The sequence below is a fragment of the Syngnathus acus genome, chromosome 3 (assembly GCF_901709675.1).
Source record: "Syngnathus acus chromosome 3, fSynAcu1.2, whole genome shotgun sequence".
In the NCBI taxonomy this organism is placed as follows: Eukaryota; Metazoa; Chordata; class Actinopteri; order Syngnathiformes; family Syngnathidae; genus Syngnathus; species Syngnathus acus.
The window spans coordinates 14,826,494-14,846,603 of NC_051089.1; the positions used below are offsets into that span (position 1 = coordinate 14,826,494).

Below are 20,110 nucleotides of genomic sequence, written 5' to 3' on the forward strand. Positions count from 1 at the left end.
CCTGTTTATGGTGGATCAACACGTATACTCCAAAGGGAATATAGAACATGAGTAATACCATGGATGCCCCCACTTGGTCTCCTTTTCAAATACTACTGAAGTCATTCAATCAGTACAGGAGTATTTGTATTATACCTTGTTTTCATGTGTGCAGGAGTCTTGGAGATGATCCGGTCTTTTTTGCTTATCAAGTATTTGTGTTGGTTCCCCTTCTATAGGAATTGATGGCTTTTAAGCTATCGTTGCAAGCAAGATGTGTGATGTTTTTGTGTGATTAAAGGTCAATAAGTTATTGTACTTCTTTTTTAAGAGGTGATCTGCAAATGGAACATTTAATACACTTTGCAATAACTGCATAAGAATAAACAGGAAAAAAGAAGTTAGAATAATGCTCAATTGCCACTCTCTTTTTTTTCTTCAGTGTTGAGGAAATCCCCAAATCTTGAAGGTTCTGGTGGATAACAGGCTATGAATTTGCATTGTATACCTGCATTTTGTTTCAATACACTAAAACGGTCTCATCCCAAGATCCTCTCAGTACTTTGAAGGGACACAAGTCATGAAATGAGGTTGCCACAGCTGGCAAGAGCATGCTCCGAAATGAAGATGACAAAAATACGTAGTGCAGTCTTTTGAACTGCTGACATTGAACAGGGCGGATTAGGCGGCCTATATTAACAACAGGTGACAGGCTGCGGCGGCGAGGGCGGGGACAATGTCATGAAGGCTGATTTGGTCTTTCACAGATTCCAAGTACAGGCGGATATTAAAATATAAATAAAAGTTTTTTAACAATTACATACACAATGGAGAAAAATGAGGAGATACTAAAGCCGACTTGTTTTGGGAGTTTTCATTTTATTTTATAATACAAAGTTAGAATACGCACCAATGACCTCACGGATATCAAAACCAACATTGCAAGGCAACAGTAACATCATAAAATCTGTAACATCTAATGAATAAAGGATATAAAATGACATTCAGACACAAAACTCAAACCAGATAAATAACATTGCATCACAATATACACCAGTTCAGAACACGTCCGTACTGTATTCAGTGTTGCCTTGCTGCATTGCGGTTCAGATATTGAGACTTCACTCTTTTGAGGGTTTTCATTTGTCCTGAACAATAAGTGTCTATGTATGCCCTGCAACTGAGTGGCGACTAGTTCAGGGTGTGGGCCGCCTTTTGACCATAGGGAGCGGGGATAGCTTCAGCACCCCCCGCAAACCTTAACAGAATAAGCGGCGTTGGGACGGGATGACAAAAGAAAAAGTTGACTTCTACTTCATGGTTTTTGCCTATTGGCATTTTGGGGACATAACTCCTGTAATAAACGTGGGACTAGTGTCGAACACCGACCAATTTCACATCACATGCACAGAAAACAAACTAGTAGCTCAACATACTAGATTTTAAAAGCAGCTTAGTCTGGTAACTTGTCTTATCTGCCTGAAGCTAACAGAAAAATTAACTATCGGACAAAAATGACTTTTTTTTTTTTTACTTCCCACCCCTGATTTAAGTCCACCAAATTGTTTCAACATGTAAAATGTGGAAAATCAAATAGCTCTACAAATCATTCTTGGAGCATAATTGAAATGAAATAAATGATCCCATAATAGCAAGAGATCAGTAAAAGATCTCACAATTAGTCATGATTTTAACACATTAGGTGTAAAAAAAAACAACAACCCAAAAACAATTAATTTAAATTAATATAAAAGTGGTGAGGGGAACATAAAATCAAGGACATGATGTCAGAAAAGTCAAGTGCGTCTCTGCTGACGCTGTGGTGAGCTCTAAATGCAGATGACATGCGGGTCAGAGGCTGCCGATGTTGGGGAAGCTCTTGAGCTTCTCTGGGAAGTCGTCTTTGTAGAGAACTGGGTCGGCCCGATGCTCCACCACCTTCAGAGGCATTGTGCCGAAAACTGATGCAAACTTGTTGATGCACTCCGATCTAGTGAGGAAAACAAAAACATTTGTGCAGTGATGTTGAAGTCTAAAGAATATAGTGGGTGAGCATTTGGTACATGTTTCTTCAAATTTGAACTTGTAGTCAAGGTCAAGTCAAATTTATTTATATCGCCTTAATCACAAAAACCTCTCAAAGGGCTTTACATGGCTACAGTTGACATTATTCCGGACATCCCCAGATCTTAACCCTCCTGAGGGCAAGGAAAAACTCACAAATCCCAAACTGGGGAAAATATGCGAAACCTTGAGACCGCAAATGGGAGGATACCCCTTCTCGGGACGACCAGGGCTGCAATGGATGCCGAGTGGGCAACGTTTAACACACAATAAAAGTAAGGTAATGTAGATGTCCTATTTAATCAGAAGAAGAGCTGCAGCGAGAAGACACCCTCAGCTATCATGGCAGCGCCTGTGGAAAGGTGGTCCACCTCACATCTCATCTCATGTAGTGAATGGATTTGGATGAGAGATGCTGTAAAGCTCCTCAATTCACTTTAACATGGTCCTTGGCAACAAGATGGAACCAAAATAAACTGACTGTATTTATACAAGGCTACGTAATGATAGCCTGAGCATAAAAGAGCAAGTGGGTAATTTCTGCGAATAACAAAAGACGTGCCCCCCCCCAAATAAAAAGTAAATTGGCTAATGCAAATTTGCGGCGGCTCATTGTTGTGTCCATACAATCAAACAAATGAGCATTCAATTCAGAGTTGGCTATTGCATTACCTCTCCACCATGTGAGTCTGATCCAGGGACAGTCCATCGATGGCTGTACACTCAGGACACTTGAACTTCTTCCTGGGTGTCACCTAAACAAAATCACAGTGGATGTGTGTTTGCAGTGAAAGACACTAAGAAGCCGTGTGAGAAACGGTGCGACAGGGTGAAGGCGTAGGTTGGGTGCGTGCATATTGTGATTTGGTAGCAGCATGCGAGTGTTTCTGTAAGCTTCGGAGGGGGAGTTTGACCCTGCCGCTGATAAGGGAGGTTAAGGAACGGACTTGGGGCCCCTACACCTGAATGAGGGAGGCCATGCAGCGAAGTGTCGGGGTGACAACTGATGGGACCCAGAGATGTCGGTCCGCTCTGTCTGTCTTCACTTCCACCCCCCTTTTTTATGAGCTAAGAGCCCCCAAACTAGCTGATGAGATGAATGTACCTTAATGGGGGCTTTGCCAGTAAATGTTGGCCACAGAAAGTTTCATGGCAATATCTTCACAGTTCATGTGTGCGTCAACCCAGTTCTTGATGTCTCCAGGCATCTTGTATGTGTACAGGTAGTTGAAGTACTGCAACAAAAAGAGGCACATGAAACTGCCGATTAAGAAGAATAAAGTGGTCCACCGGATGACCCAAGAGTACATAGGTGGGCGTCGCTGCATTAGACTTTGCTTCGAAGCTGATAGGAGGTGTGATAACCTTGCCCGACCTGCAACGTTCTGCTCATACCATCAACGTAATCTTGCCTTATAACCTTCATCGTCCACCCACAGGAAACTGCTCCCCCCACTCCAACCAAATGTCATTTAATCGCCAGTTAAAATGAAAAACATCCTTCCCAATACAAGTACTACACATCAGCATTTTTATCATCATTTTCATTACGACGCTAAAACAAAAGTAAAAGTGGAAACTACCTTATGATAAAAAGCAGCGCCCGTTAGAACCATGGAGACCTCATTGGTCCATTCTGACTCGTACTTCCACTTTCCCATTTCATGGTCCCACAAGTGGCAGTCGGGCCTGGATAACCCACAAGCCTGTCAGGAACTCCCTCCATACCTGTTTGAAGTGTCAGGATAGAAGCTCAAATCAACAAAGATCGAAGGACTATTTAGTCAAGTATGATATAGGATAGACATAATCATTTAGAGTCTGAAGGCTACAATACGAGGTACCTCTTTCCTTATGGTCAACTGTACAACACAGTCAGTCCAAAAATATTTATGTTTGTAGTTTATGCCAGCACTATGCCATGTTGGTTTCAACACCACATGCCTACAGTAGTGGAATTTTAAATTTGTTTTGTGGACTGAGTATAAAGACAATAATATCAAACATTTAAATAGTGGCTAACCAAATCAGGATTCGTTGTTCGAAATTATATTGTGGCAAGCTTAAGTAAATGTACCGCTAAGTGGGAACCAGGTTTTTAAACGGAAAGGAAAAGGGCAAGGAAAACTGGTGTAAGGCTGGAATACAAGTGTAGCAATATTGAGTGGCTTTATAATGAACTAAACTATTATGCTTGAAACTTATAGCCAGTGAGTGTCAACTCTTTTACTGTGCTGATTCTAATTCCATGTAATTCTCCTTAAACTGGCTACAATTTATGAAATTGCTTCTACATGCAGTCAGGTGAGGGCAGGGATATTAGTAGGCTCAGAGCCCGTCATCATTCCGCCTCATCAAACACAGTCAAGCCTTGTTATATGACTCCAATCTTCTCCGGTAACTTTAATGCCTGAGATCAACGAGGAAGTAGTTCCTGGCTCTTACGGAGGTCAGTAGAAACATGGAACAATTGGTGTAGGTTGTTTGGGACTTGCTCACTCATAGCCAAACTGCCGTCATCAGATTCAACATGATGATGTCATCATCGATGGCCAACACCGCTTCAGTCTCAATTCATCGTAGGGGAAAAAGCGGTTACTCAGCTTGTTCTCTTTGGTGCGCACAACTTTGAGAGGCACGCCAACCTTAGGCCAAAGAGATTCTGACACAAGAAAAAAACAAGGGACTCATTTAGTAACAATAATTATCTAAAAAATCACTTTTACTAAAGGAATAGTGTCTGTGTTAATGCCATGATGACTAACCTTAATAGTCTATGATATGACGCACCAGCCTGACCCTTGACACGTTCTCGCACAAATATCACTGTACAGATTTGAATGCAACACTTGCACAAACGTTGATGCTGAAACACGTCAGATGAGCTTCTTGGTGTTAACCACACAGATATGACATTTTACTGCAGCATCTTCTACGTAGAGACCCGTCAATAGGCCTCGTCAGAACTAGCACGGGTACAATTTTGCTCTAACTGCTTTTAAGCAATTAGCTAGTGTTTTTTGTTTTTTTTACAAGGTATTAATCTTATTTATTTGTTGCTTTTTAAAACTGTGGTCAAAGAGTGCAAGCTTTAAGATGTTTAATGACACACTAGTTTGGAGTTCACTGTGTGCTTTAAGATGTGACACCCAAGTTGGAGTTCACTGTAAAACTAAACACACAACACAAAGAATTACAAAATGGATAATGGCTGGACGGATGGATATTTAATTTGTTTTTAGATACTTTGCCAGCTTTATGGTTTGCAATGAAGTTTATTGCCCGGCTATCGATAATTAGCATGAGACATTATAGGAGGAATTTACGTTCGAATCTAATAACATTGCCATATGTCAATGTCATATCTCTTAGTGTAAATGAGTCATATGAAATGAGTCATATTACCGATATTGGCAATTTTGTTCTCATCTTTAGTCTTCCAGTCATTGTATCTCCAGGAAAAAAGTTTGAACCAGAATGTAAATGCTCAATTTGAGTAGGTATGTTTAATAAATAAATAAATAAATTTAAAAAATCGGATTTGACGCCTAATTCTGAAAATAGTACCAGTGATGTTTGACTTAATAACAGATAGGAATCCTATCTTATCGTACGAATAAGAAGCTAATTTCTTGTATAGAATAGGTGAGATATCCGAAAATAACAAATCTGTGTAAAGTAATTCAACACTCAAGCATTAAACTTCCCATAGTACTTGAGACCTGAGAGTCCCCTCATTAATTCTAATGGGTCACGCCACTCCAGCAAGGCGCCGCTGACGCCTCTGATGAAAAGGAAACACGCAACAACGAGAAAGCACTTCAAAGTCTTCTCACTACTTCATTATACAGTATTAAGTCACTCACGGTTGATTTGATTTCTGGTCAAGATCAGAAATGGTGCCAATAGAGAGTAAAGACAGCTTAATGGTGCTTTGCTATTTGTACTGCTACGCTAACAAACATTAGAGGTGGAAGAAATCATAAGTTTCCGGTGAAAAATGACAAATACAGCAGTCTGCTGCTGACATGAAATCCAGACTCATTGCTATGCCAGCGATTAAGGATGGTTTTAAAGTTTCATCAAGTACATTTAAGTACATTTCCAAGGCGGGGAAATCTAAGCAAACTGACAGCGAATGAAATAAATTGGCGAAGAGCGGACCTGATGCTTGGAAAACAAACGAACATTTTTTTTAAATAAATGCTTGCAATTTAGTACCAGGGTCCTGGGCGCCTGCTGCTGAGGTCGCACTTTTTTTCTGTTATATATTTCTTTGGCACTATGTTTGTCATTTTCTGGCTGTTGTATTTCATGTTTTGAGTTACTAAATAAAAAAAATTAAATAAATTACATTGCTGCCAGTGGTGGCCTGCGTGCCTATTACGTCAGTGTTTCGTAGCTCTGGGAATCATATTGTTCATGTTTTTTCAGAGTGAAAACATAAACACGTTTCATTCAGAATATTTCACATTATAAACATACAATCTTGCAGCCTGGCTCAAACGAGACATCGCTGCCAGTTTGGCCAAAGAAATGCGAAAACGCTTATTCTCAGGAAAACTTGACGTCATCAGCAGGCCTGCAGGCCACCGATGTACGATACAAAATTGCAGGCCAATTGAATTTGGTACCGGTCAGCTGCAAGTGTGTTAACGGCTCTATGTGGTTCTGGTTATTCAAAAGTGATTTAAGGCTGAATGTAAACAAACAATGGTCCCATCCGTGCATCCGTGCAGGGATGTTGTGCACGAAGGATCCATCACAGCAAATACACAAATCCTTTCCGCACCCACTTTCTTTGGCGGGTGTGGCTTTTCAGGCTCGGCTCAGATATTAACATTATATTAGGTGTCTGCATGAACGTGACATCGCGCTGATATGGTTAACGTGCAAGCAGTTTACCTGTTCACACACATTTCTCAACTTTCACCGTATTGTAACCTAACGTGAATATACTCACCCTCAGGAGGACTCTTGTTCTGGTGGTTCCAAACCACCAGCACTTAGCCAAGCTAGGAACTTTTGAAATTTCTGTGATGACTCGGAAAGTGCTCTCGACTCGATCGTAGGTCAGCACCACTGCTGTGAACCCAGGAGCTCTCGGTGGGATAAGTGGCAAGAATAAGGGACTGTTTACACTGGACCACTTCTGGATAAGACAAAAGGCAAAGACACATACAAGCAACGCAGTTAACACACATTTGTAAACATATTTGGCAGCAAAAGCTTCGATAGTGTAACATGCACTGCAAGACTCAATTGTAACAGTTTCAAATGATGGGATTCTCTGAGCACGCAACAATGTCTCATGAGGGCTAACAGGCTGGGCAAAGAGCATTGGCCCAGTCCATCATATAAACCTTACGGAAGCAAGAGATCATGACGTGAAGACTAGATGTGAATTTACAACGAGGCTGACTGTCCCCTCTTAAATATCTACACGCTTTGTGGTGCTCGAGTGTTGGGGCCGAGAACGGGATGCAAGAAATGAGATGATGTTGACATGTGGAAATCAAGCGAAGCGAGTTTGCCAGGTAGTTAACGACGACTGTCGGACGACCTTCAAAGTTGTACTCCTCGTTCATTGCTCCCCATTAAAATGGCCTATAAAATGTGGGACTTTCACTGACCCCAACAGGTGAGCTTTCCAAGTTACCAAAAAACAGATCATTATCATAAACATCAATTTGACACGGAAAGTAACATTGTCCAACAATACAAATTTAAATGATATTCCAACAAAGACAGCGATCACATCAAACTGAAAGTGTTCCGCCCAGTTTGCAGTGAAAATTTGTCAAAAAAGGACAATAAATCTGTGGCATTCTTGAAGTCCATATAAAGTTTGATTCTACGATAATATGGGACCTTCCCACACATTAAGCCAAGTCAAAGACAGCCACAAACCTTTATACAACATACCGTTACCCATGCACAGTAAAAACTTCCCTTTGCTGGCGAGTGGAAACTTCCCTGTGGTTGTTCTCACATTGTCAAAGCCAGTAGAGGGGGAAATAATTAAAGTAACACATATACAAAACACACATTCAATACAAAAACAGCTCATCAAACCAAATAAATATAGATTAACAATTCAGACAGGACGTAACAGCTGAATAGTCTTTCCTGATTCATGTTTTTTTTTTTTAATCTTAGAAATTATCTTACACATTAAATGACACAAACTACATATTGAGTGGATACTAGATATTTTTCTGAAACATTTTCGGCTAACGTCAAGCTACCCAACACAGACAAAGTAGGCCTTATGCTCAAAAAGGAAGAAGGTTTGGACAAAAGGTCTTAACACATGGCGGGCGCAGTGTCAGTATTATGGTAGTATTTTTTTTTTTTTTATTGTTTGGGTTGCTTTCAGCATTCATCTACAAATCAATATAAGCAGAACAATTTTTATGAAAAATGAACAGAAAACTAAAACGTGCACTCCTCACTTTTGAGATGGTTTATCAATGCGGAAAAAAGTCTCAATTTACTCCACGGCTTAATTGACAGCCAAACAACCGTTGTATAGACCAAAACATCTTAAAGTCTGAGAGGCCTCTGCCTTAAAAAGTAAACCCTTTACTCACAAGTCCCGACAAAAAGCAGCCTGTCCTTCATTCTGAAAACCCCAGCATAACAGCACCAGTAATTCTGGAAAATGTGCTTTCAATTACCAGCCTAAAAGACTACATGAGTGAGGGGTGGGAGCTCTGGCTGATTTATTTTGTGTTCTGTTCAAGTTCTTCTCACCATTCACTCACGGAATTGATCCCTGAAACACTTCACTCCAATCTCAGACTGGATCGACAAAAAATCTTTACGTCCAGACAATTAACCTCCAAGTTGGACTCGGGTTGGGGATCCGAATGAAGTGGAAAATAAAGGGCAAATGTCATGCAAAGGCAGCAATTCTCCACTGAACAACTCATAATTCCGTACAAAGGTATGTGAACAGCACAGTTTTGTACACCTGATAGACTGAGGAAAAACGTACACGTTTTCTCACATTCATGACTCTCTGTGCTGACTTAAGACAAGAGACTGGGCTGAATAACCACTCCAAAGATTGCATTGCCAAGATGTGCACAGCCACAAACTTCATGACCACATGAATGCTAAGAACCCACCCTATCATTCACAAACAGACATACAAGAAGTTTTTCTCCCACCACAATACAGGCATCCCCTTCATTTAGCACTACTGCTGAGACTGTTAGGTGTATATCAAAGTCTAATGCACTGCTTGTGTGGTACAAAATAAATAAAACACCATGGCATCCACAGTGTATGTATGATGCGAATGTAGTCCAATGGCCCTGAGCTGGTTCACAGAAGCTATCAACTGTGATCCATCTGCATGTGTAAGCAGGTAGAACCTATGTTATATCGATTATGTTACGATCAGATTTATTGTTTCTTGTTAATTTGCTGATAGTTCCCACTTGGCCTCCCCCCCCTCCTAAATTGATGTATTATCCTGTATTCTTAATTTTCTGTGTTCATAATTTAAAATAAAATAATAGAAAATCAGTAGTAATCTAGATATGATCCATATTTTTTTCCCATGTTATTTAACCATATAGAGAAGCTGATTTTTTAATGTGCAAATATTTACATATAAATATGTTTCAAATTTACTGTTTTGACAAACTGACACAATAATAAAGCTCCATATTATTAAAATCTAGTCTAGATAATCGAGATATAATCTATATTTTGTTCCTGTTATTTACCCATATAGAGAAGCAGATATTTTTAATGTTACATGGAAATATTTTTCAAATTTACTGTTTGACAAACCTAACATAATGATAAAAGCTCCATATAATTAATATGTCAAAACATATTTACTCAAATTCACAAACATAAAAACAGTTAGTGGAAGATTTTTATGCCTGATTGATTCCTGACTTCTGATAGAGCCCAGCGAGTCTGCTATAATTTGGGTGGAAAAGGGTGAGTTGAAATTCTACAGTCCAGATCAAAACTTGAAGAAGAAGAAGAGATAGAAGAGAAATGAAAGAAAGAAACAAAGTAAGAGGAGAAAAAGAAACCCCAAGGAAACTAAAAAAAAAAAAACGGAATGTCACAAAATTTCCCCAGGATGCACTAAGGTTAAAGACTTTGGCTGTAGGTATCAAGGTTCAAAGTCAACGTAAACCATCAAAAACAAATGGAAGAACAACAGTGACACGGCCGAGAAGCTCCTCTAAAATGATGAAAAGCCAAAGAAAAATCGGACAGAGTTGCTGCCAAGAGGCCTACAGCAACATTAAAGTCATCAGAATATTTTTGGCAAGCACTAACTGTTTACCACATGTGACAATGATTTCTATTCTTCATTCTACAAAGAAAAAATCTCTTGGTTTTATTTCAAAAACACTCTCTACACAAGCGTGTGTGTGTGTGCGTGTGTCCTATGGTTAGACGAGCTCGAGTTTGAATTTATCTGTTTTATTCACTGCAGATTACGAAAAGATGAGACCATATGTAAAGTGACGCATGGTGACAGAAGTGTCATGTTGGGGCAATTTTTCTAAAACTGGGTCTTGAGTCACAACTCACAATAGAGTAATTTTGGCTCAGAAGACTTCAAACAGAGTAGTTGGGCACTAAACACTAAGTATCTGGAAGAACGCCGACAAGACATCTGAGCTTTCGGCATGACAGTGATCTAAAGCATACAAGCAAACTGACAAAGAATATTTTCACTAGAAAACAATTTTTGGAGAGAAAACAGACAATCAGCAAAGTGAGCTGATGAACGCTGAGCACAGGAAATGCTCCGCCATCTCACAGCTTTGGAGTGTCTTAGCAAATATTGCACTGTTTCGAAATGAGCATGGGAAAAAAAAAAAAAAATCTGTAATGATCAAGTAGTCTAGTTATATCACAGAAAACGTGCCTGAAAAAAATAAAATACACATTCTTTGCTTGAATCAATATTTACATTTAGGCCCATCTTATCACGATGCATGTAAACATCAAGATTGCACAGTTACATACCACAACAGTTGGATTGTTCCACTGCTCATATGTATTTGCGGCATATGGGTAGATGCGGTCATTGATGATCTGGAGCGTAGTCAGTCCAATGGCCTTCATGGAGCTGAAATAGGCTTCCCAGAACCAGCGTGCCTACAAACAAAAACAGAACGCTTCAAATTTGATGACAAAAAGATCACTCGTGGTATCCCAATTGCGTAGATGTTTTTTCTCCCCAAATCAAATACATATATATACAACTCATTACATGGTACAGTAGTTTGCACATGATGAGGGAAAAAACAAAGGGTGAACATTTTTTGTCTATTACAATTTTTTAAGGTCCTCCATTTTTAAAGAAAGGCAAGCAATAAATTAATCTGTATTACAATAAACAAAAAATATTATCCATCAATATTATACTTTTAATATTATACTTTTATAGGTCAGACTTGTGCTAAAATAAAGGCAACGGAACCATGAATTATATGATATATCTACTTCAATTAGTGGTATTACTTTGCACTGTTTTGCTTTCACAACAACAACTGTACACCATTAACAAGTCAGCGAGTCATAAATCTCATTACAATGTTAATGCAAACTGATCTGCGGTTTCATAAAACAATATGTTACATGTGGACTGGACAGCCTCTGCAATTTGAGAAATGCATTCTACGACATTGGGATGTCAACAGCCATGTTGTCAAAATTAACTACACGACTCCACTGGCCTCTTAACGTCCACCTTCCATGGTTATAAATACCAATGAAGATATACCAACAGACCTTTGACCCTAGCTACTACCTAAAGCCTTGTGGATCAAATATCCTTTAAACCGAATCTTTGGCTATTGCCTCAGATCATTTCACTTTTAGAAATGTTGATGTTGACATGGAGAGCCGGAAACTAGAATGTTGTTGTCATAGATAAATCAGTGTGCAGGATTCCAGCCAATATTATACTGGAGCTAAATTAAGAAAAGAGAAAAAGAATGACTATTTATTATTTACTTTCTGTACAAACCTCATTCATGTTAATACATATACCCACATTGAACATACTGTAAATAAGATTTTTTAACCTTCATTCTTAGACTAATAGCTATACTGTAAATAAGATCTTTCATTTTTATTCTCAGACTTCCTATTATACTTTTTTAAATTTTGTATGTTTGCACTAGGAAGGGAGCATCTATCCGAATTTCGTTACAACTAAGTTGTAAAATGACAATAAAGGGCATTCTATTCTATTCTATTAGTCTTTCTGTTCTACTGTTAAAAATCTGTGCTCTAGACTTAAATATAAAAGAATGCCTTGTTATCTAGAAGTAGTTCTGACCAAATATGGTAATTTATAGCACTATAGAAATGTCAAAATAATTGCCAGTGGAATTATAGGAATACTGTTTTAATATTTCCATTTAATACTAAACATGAACTGATTATTAATCAATAACAATTATAGCAGACATTCTTATATTCTTATAATTGTATATCTGTTCAATTGTGCATACACTAAATTAAAAAGGCATACAAAAAAAGGGTTGGGCTGTTTTGTACTAAAAAAAAAAAAAAAAAAAGGGTCAGTTCGACCTGACTTCTTGGGTCGGTCCGACTTTTCAACCAAAATTGGGCTGTTTTTAACCCAGCCTTTTTAAGAGTGTAATTAAGGGTCGGAATTTGAGTGATAACAATTTGTATTGAATTTGTGTGAATACTGAGTTGCACGCTGTTACAAAATGGTTCAAAATAAATAAGTTGTCACTCAATATAAACAAATGTAACTTCATGATCTTCTGCAATATAAATAAATCTTACCCCAAAGAACAGGCCAAAATTTACATAAATAATAACGAAATCCATCAAGTTACTAGCACTAAATTCCTAGGAGTTATAGTAGATAAACACTTAAACTGGTCTGAACACATTGATTTGGTTTGCAAAGATCCATGAAAACGCTAGGTATCTTACGAAAAGTTTGTCCCTTGGTCCATCCGTCTGCTCATCTCACTCTGTATTATAGTTTCCTCTTTCCTTACCTCAATTACTGCAACATAGTCTGGGCAGCTACATATCCAACATACCTCAGCAAATTACTCATCATACAAAAGAAGTTCCTAAAAATGATCTCTTTTTCAAATAGATATGAACCATCGGCACCATTGTTAGAAACTATTCATTACTGCCAATTGATAAAGTAAATATTCATCAAACCTGTCTACTCACCCATAAATATATATACAGGAAACACTGTCTTCCAGCCACTTTTCATAATTTCTTCGCATTTGTATCGGAATTACATTCTTATCCTACAAGACAGGGGGACAATCTCCACCCACCGTCCTGTCGAACATCACGCCATCAATACAATATCCATTTTAGAGGGCCCTCACTCTGGAATGAGCTACCAATCCATATTCGATCCATATCTTCACAGGTGCTTTCTAAAAGCACCTGAAACACCACCTTCTCCACTCATGATCCTACCAGTCCAAAATTACTCCACCGCACTCAGCTGATCCATACTAAGAACATCAACTTAAACCACTATTTATACCCTGATTCTTCCTTGTTTTGTTATTTTCTGTTTGCAGTTCTTCTGCTTCCGCTCAGCTATTTTCTTACCTGGTGTTTTTTGATTGTTTCAACATCACTAAAGTGTCAAATTTGTTTCTCTTGTTTCTCATTTTGTATAGTGTATTTGTTTATGTATGTATACGTTCACTTTCGTATATATGCATATATAAATATGACGATTTAATATTTAGCTAGTTATGCTTGTGTTTATTCATTGATGTTTATTCATTTATATATATATATATATATATATATATATATATATATATTATTATTATTATTTTTTTCTTCTTAAACACTTGAATAATATTTGATGTCACAGCACTTTGTTTGTTGTGCACTTTGATTATACAGGAGTGGAGCTCCTTACAAGCCCTAGGCTTCGTCTCCCTCCCTGCACTGTTATTTGTTATAATAATATGTGCTAAACAATAAACTAAACTAAACTAAAACTATTAAATTTTGGCATTAACCCAGCAAAAAATACTATTGGTTTTGCGGATTCTTGACCAACACTGAAGTTGCAGTACCAATAAAGGAGGTCAAGGTTTGTCTTTGTTGTCTCAGTGTTAAATAAGATGGCTAATTTGATCTGGTCACCATGTGAGTATGGTGCTGTATCATTTAACATGTTAAATACATCTTTTACTTTTACTTTGAAAGACTGGTGAGGAAAATCCAAACAGACTTTCAAATCTCCTGGGGGAATCCCAACACTTCATAAATCAGCTGGTGATGAAAGTTTTCTTTTCTAACTGGGAGGAGGATGTAAGAAAACTGTGCTGGCCTGAGGGAATGACCCTCAGCCCTCCAGCTCCCCCATTGCTGCACAAATTGTACGTGCTGGAATGAAAAAGACCCCCCCCCCCCCACACACACACACACAATTGCAACATAAACAACTTACCTTTTCATCCTTGTTTAGAACATTGAACAGTCGATAAATCATAATGATTAATAAAAAGAAATGTATGAATTAAGATGTGCTTGCATACACACACATCTCATTGCAAACATTGTTAATAAAGAGTTACTGGTAGTAGCGAACCAAAGCACGAAGTTCAAGAGCCCCCTCTCTTTAACCATTTAAATCATTAGAGAAGAGGTCAAAGTCATGAGCAGAAACAGTTGGGAGTACAGAAGTCTTTGTTTAAGTCTACTTGTCAAGTATGTGACAGATGACTGCACCTATAGCGCAGATCTGCTAGCCACTGAGTGAGCCGTGGCGAGAACCAGGCAATCATTAGTGATTTGGACTTACTTAATCAAAAACAGCAGCCAAACCGCATGTCAGCTGCTCACTGGGAATAATGTTGTGCTACACATTAATTAACACTTACTTGACTTTTACCTGTGGTCTAATGCCTAAATACACTCATCTCTTTTGTTCCAACTCAGCATATTTAAAAATTGACATTTTGATTTAAAAAGAAAATATGTTTTCAATCAAACAGCTTCCGTTTCTCCAGGATGCGCACAAATTACAGTTAACTCAAAATCTTTAAAAATAAAGTGATAGGCATCTGTCGCGAGGAACAAGAATTTACCAGTATTGGCTTGAAATTATATATATTGTGCCTATCCATACATACATGACAACTGATGACTGACGACAACTAACCACAAGATGATAATGAATCTTTCCAAAGGAAAGCTATTTTGGTCACAAATACGAATGAAGTGTAAACAACTTCTATTAAATTGTTCCCTAATATTACATAATTTAAAAAGTAAAAACCTATTCGTCAAACGTTTAGGCACATTTTCCGGTGCTATTGAATAAGAAAAACTTGTCCAAAAATGTAAATACATTTCCATGAAGCTTTGAAAAATCAAACAACAGCTTCAGTCCCGAGACTTGTGAGCCCTCTGCTGGTAAAACTGATAAACTGCAACCATAACAATGCCCAAAATGCAATGTAAAATATGACTAGCAATTCCCTTGCAATGGAATTAAGATGTACACCGTTTTGTTACAAAACTGGAGAAATCACTGAGGAGTTCACATATCCAATTAACAGACGCTTCAGATAAAAAAAAGGTTATTTTATGCGTTTGACTGGTGACAGTTTATTGAGGGTTATCCTCAGTTAACATGGGCCTTGGACAGCAAAATCTTGCCATGTTTTAGATTTTTTTAGATATATTTTGACACCCAACTCACACGGCCCATACTTTTAAAAGGAGTACCAGTAGTTTCTGGTGTAATTGGTGAATGGATCAAAGTTGATATGAGGGAATGAAGAGCAGCAAATCTCCTGTTTATTGTAGTGGATACGAATGGAGACATTAGATTAGATGTCTGCTATTCATTTGTGTCGACAAGAAGAATAAAATTGAAAATGTGGTACTAATATCAGTCAGACTTTCTGTTTTGGTATTTAAAGCAACAATATGCAGTGAGTCATTTTTTAATAGCTTTAAAACTCATGGTGATGGTACCGCGAAGTGACAGCGAGCGTAGTCACTATCAGTGGTATAGATAAGAACCTGTTAAACAAGGCAGGTCACCTCGTGTTGTGTTAGCGCCAGCTTAAGTTCAAAGTTGTTTGTGTCCATTTTCACACGGGGATGGGTTAAATGCAGAGGAAAAATTTCACCACACCCAGATGTGTGTGTGACGATCATTGGGACTTTAACTTTAACTTAAAGCAGATGCCTATCACTAGTATGACACACTGCCTGTCTGACTTTTCATTTTCCCTTACTCGGTGAAAATGCAGCTAAATAGAAAGCAAATGTGTCAAACCACTGTGACAGTTACCTGTCTCTGCATCTCCTCCACTTGTCTGTGCGGAATACTCTTCAAGATGGTGTACATCTCGGAGAGCTTCTCCTCTGGGATAACCACCGATGCTCTGTGCCAGATAACCGACGACACTTAAGTGAGTTTGAATCAAGTTCTTTCATGCTTAATGGGAAGCTGCTCTGAATTAGTCTGACCTTTTCCAGTCAAGAACTTCAGAAAAAGGGAGGATGTAGGAGTCAGCAAGGATGACAGGGACGCAACCAGCTTGCAGCACATCACTGAGAGTAGCCTGACCTAAGCGTGCGCCCCTCAAAACCACACAAAGGAGGATTCCTGCAGACATTGGACAAGCATCATCACCGTGTTTCACACTGACAACTTTCATCTTAAATCTTTGCATGCAGGTGTATTTACCTGCAGGATCTGCGGGTAGTCAAACACCTGTCCCTTGTGACAACGCTTTCGAGCAGAGGTAGCTCCCTGGGAGAGGTTGCTACACTTGTCCAGAAGGAGTAGTGCCTCGCCATTTTCTTCCTTCAGGCGTTCAAGTTCAGCCCGATATTCACGGTGAATGGCTGTCTGAGATGACAGGATGAAGTAGCGGCGAGGCCTGAGGAATGAAGACCAGACACTGAGAATGATTTATCGCAACATCACACAACTGCCCCACATTGGCTCAAGATGAAACTTTACTTCATCGCAAGGTTTACTCACTAAAATGTTTAAGCCATGTGTCAATATAGGTACTCAGAGTGCTCGTGTTCATGGTTATCCACGAACCCAAATCATTTTGCATTAACGTGTTAGATTTTCTTGTCATTTTTCCTGTTCTTGCATCCAATGATTGGCTTGATCTTTGAATCACACTGAACAACTGCATATATTTCACGAAGAGAACCGCAAACAGAGGCACTGCGTACGGTTGCAATGACCTCACCCAGGCTGTCTCTCGGGTAGCTCAACATCAGCAGAGAGGGGGCTGTAAACTGGGATGCTGATGTCGTAACCTTGTCTGTACGTCCATGTGGAGAAACCCCCTCCTGCCAAGAGCGCTCTGGAAAAAAAAAAAAGACCAATCAGCCTTGACTGGAACACAAAGGATTTTAACAGAATTTACTAACAAAATGCCTGCAAAATTGCTCTTTAGGTTACTATCCCTTACATGATTTATGGCCAAGTGCAACTTTGAGTGATGAAGTACTTTTGGTATTCCATTCAACTCAAAATGCAAAGGCCAATGCACTGAAGTCCCTCTACACCTGGTTCCAATAAAGTTTCATGCCAAATGGACTCTGGATGAGCTCAGGATATTCCTTACATCTAAAGATATTGTTCATCGTCTCACATTAAACCACCAACCATCCCTTTAATGTAGCGGATATCTATTTGTAGCTATTTGTAAATATATAATTCACCTCCTGGAAATAATTTTTTACATGTGTGTTCTGCTTCGACCGTGTGATCCAGCCAAAATGTCGAGGTCCACACAATCAATCATTTTTGGGGCGCTGTGCCACCTACCTCACGGTCCATTTATAAGATGTCTGTTTTCAAACACAATATCTTGACTGTAGTAGGAGGTCATCTGAGGATGCCATTGGATCCCCACCCCCCACCCAACATAAAACACATTTAACTTCTTTGCTTATGTTGCACCTACCAACATGCACTTTGCTTTTCCCTCTAACTCACAAATTGCTTTGTTTGTGCAAGACAAATGCTAAAGTAAACGTTTATTGTTTTCATTTTGTCTTCTACCAGTGCTGCTGAAAATATGATTATACATTTATAAAAAAGAAAGATTGTTTCTGAACAAGCTACCTGTCTCTGGGTACATCCAAAGCAGTGTTGTAGTCTGGTGGGCCCCCTGGCAGCATGTTAAAAAGGAGATGATTCATCCCCTTGTTCCACCTTAAAAAAATACATAAATAATAAAAACACAAAAAGACTACTTGATGCAATGATAGATTTACATTATCAAGTTAAAAAAGAAAACCAAATTAATTGATTCACAAAACAATTAAATGCAAGAAGATGACGACGATAACATAGAAGGAGGAACAGCAAAAGGAGCAGCTGTCATGGCTGCCAACGTTTGAGTGACTCTCGAACTGCCAAGTCATTGAAGCTCAAAACAAACGCTGACAACACCCGCAAAACGAAACGGGGTCTTTGAGTGTTAAGGAGTAACAACACAATCCGAGACCAACAACACGTGCTCCGAATTGAGGGTTTATTTGGCATGCTCGAAACCCGCCCTGAAGCCTCGGCACATTTCATACCATCACAACTTGTCCAGTAAAGACGATTTTGATTCAGAAGAATTTAACTGCGAGATATTTACCTGGGTAGCATTGCCAAAGCTTGGGCAGTCTCTTTGATTCGCAGGGAGTTCTGATTCAGGACATCAGTCGATGGGATAAAAAGACAAGCCCTGTTGACATCATCAGTGTAGAAGTCACTGTCCGAAATGGCACTGAGAAGGTCATTATATTCTCGAGAAAGTCCAGTGCTGCTGATGGGAACTCCAAGTTCATCAACATATCTCTGCAGCGGGTAGATGTAAACCTAAACAAAGAAACAAATAAGAGCAAGATTGAGTCATATAAATGTGGGGTGGATGTGTTTCACAGGGATTATTACCTTAATTCGGTTCTTAGGGTTGTAGCCACATTTATACACATCGAAACAAGTGTGCATGCGACACCCAAGGTCTCCCCTCTCAGGAATCGGATTGGAGACTTGGAGGCGCACCAGAGGAACATCTTGAGCACTGTGTTTGTCTACGGTCAAGTCAGCTGCGGACTCAAAGGAGTGAGGCCAGAACTGGAACATCCCAGTGGCAATGAGGCCAAGCAACACCACGGAGAAGAGTGTGATATAGTATATACGATGCTTGATTTTCATCCGTGGGATCAGAGGAGGTCCCCGGGAGCTGTATTTGCCAGATGCATACATGGCTGCCTCCTGACTGTCTGCCCAGCCTCTGGAATGACAGTGACAACTATACATTACGTGTGCTGCTAAATAATGAGGTTTGTGAAAACGCCTTCAAATAATCACGTCATCAATCTGTAGTCTATTGTACAGTACTAGTTCTCCCGGCACACCCAGAAAGCCAGCTAACCTGTTTTTCCCCAATGTCGAAGTTGTGATTTTTAAAAGTAGGACCTGCTCACGTCATCATTAGTGGTTTATACCTGTAGTTGAATGCCCACTTTGGACAACCATTTTGTGGCGGATACACACATACATAACTTGATAATACATTTTATAATACAAGTTTACTCCTATACATTTTGTCACCCCTTACTCTAAGACGATCGCGCCTGCTTGTATTCTTTATATTATTGTACATAAAGCGCAACGAAAAAACACGTTATGGATGGATATGGCAAGACAGATATCACACAATTGACTATCTTATTATGTGAGATTTTAGACATGATTATGAATCTGAAAGCTAACGTAGAAAATATAGCTAGTTACATTAGCTTACTAAAATCATCTTAAAAAAACGTACCAACAAGAAAAACATCACAATTGTCTAATTAAATGTGGACACCGTCGATGCGTGTTTTACTTACCAAGACGTTCAACAAATGAAATGTTGACTTCCGTGTCAATTCATGATAGCATGCTAGTTTAGCAAAACAACCGAAGGGGCCAACCGGAAAACATTTCGTCACTTCCTGTGCAACGCGGATTTCTTCCCGGATGTGCAGCCACGAGAGAGAGGCTCCCTCT

General features: G+C 39.1%; 1 protein-coding gene across 1 annotated transcript; it reads right to left on the reverse strand.

Moving 5' to 3' along the window:
• Positions 1-1,445: 1,445 nt before the first annotated feature.
• LOC119120189 (exostosin-2-like) lies at positions 1,446-20,076 on the reverse strand. Its single transcript, XM_037246838.1, is given in 20 exon segments — positions 1,446-1,969; positions 2,716-2,798; positions 3,149-3,169; positions 3,171-3,278; positions 3,627-3,728; positions 3,731-3,759; positions 4,512-4,616; positions 4,619-4,705; positions 7,007-7,048; positions 7,051-7,195; positions 11,056-11,187; positions 16,379-16,472; positions 16,558-16,687; positions 16,690-16,696; positions 16,778-16,973; positions 17,301-17,417; positions 18,185-18,274; positions 18,708-18,931; positions 19,007-19,349; positions 19,951-20,076. Coding segments are annotated over 19 exon segments (2,166 nt in total). The 5' UTR covers positions 19,322-19,349; positions 19,951-20,076; the 3' UTR covers positions 1,446-1,830.
• Between the last annotated feature and the right edge of the window lie 34 nt (positions 20,077-20,110).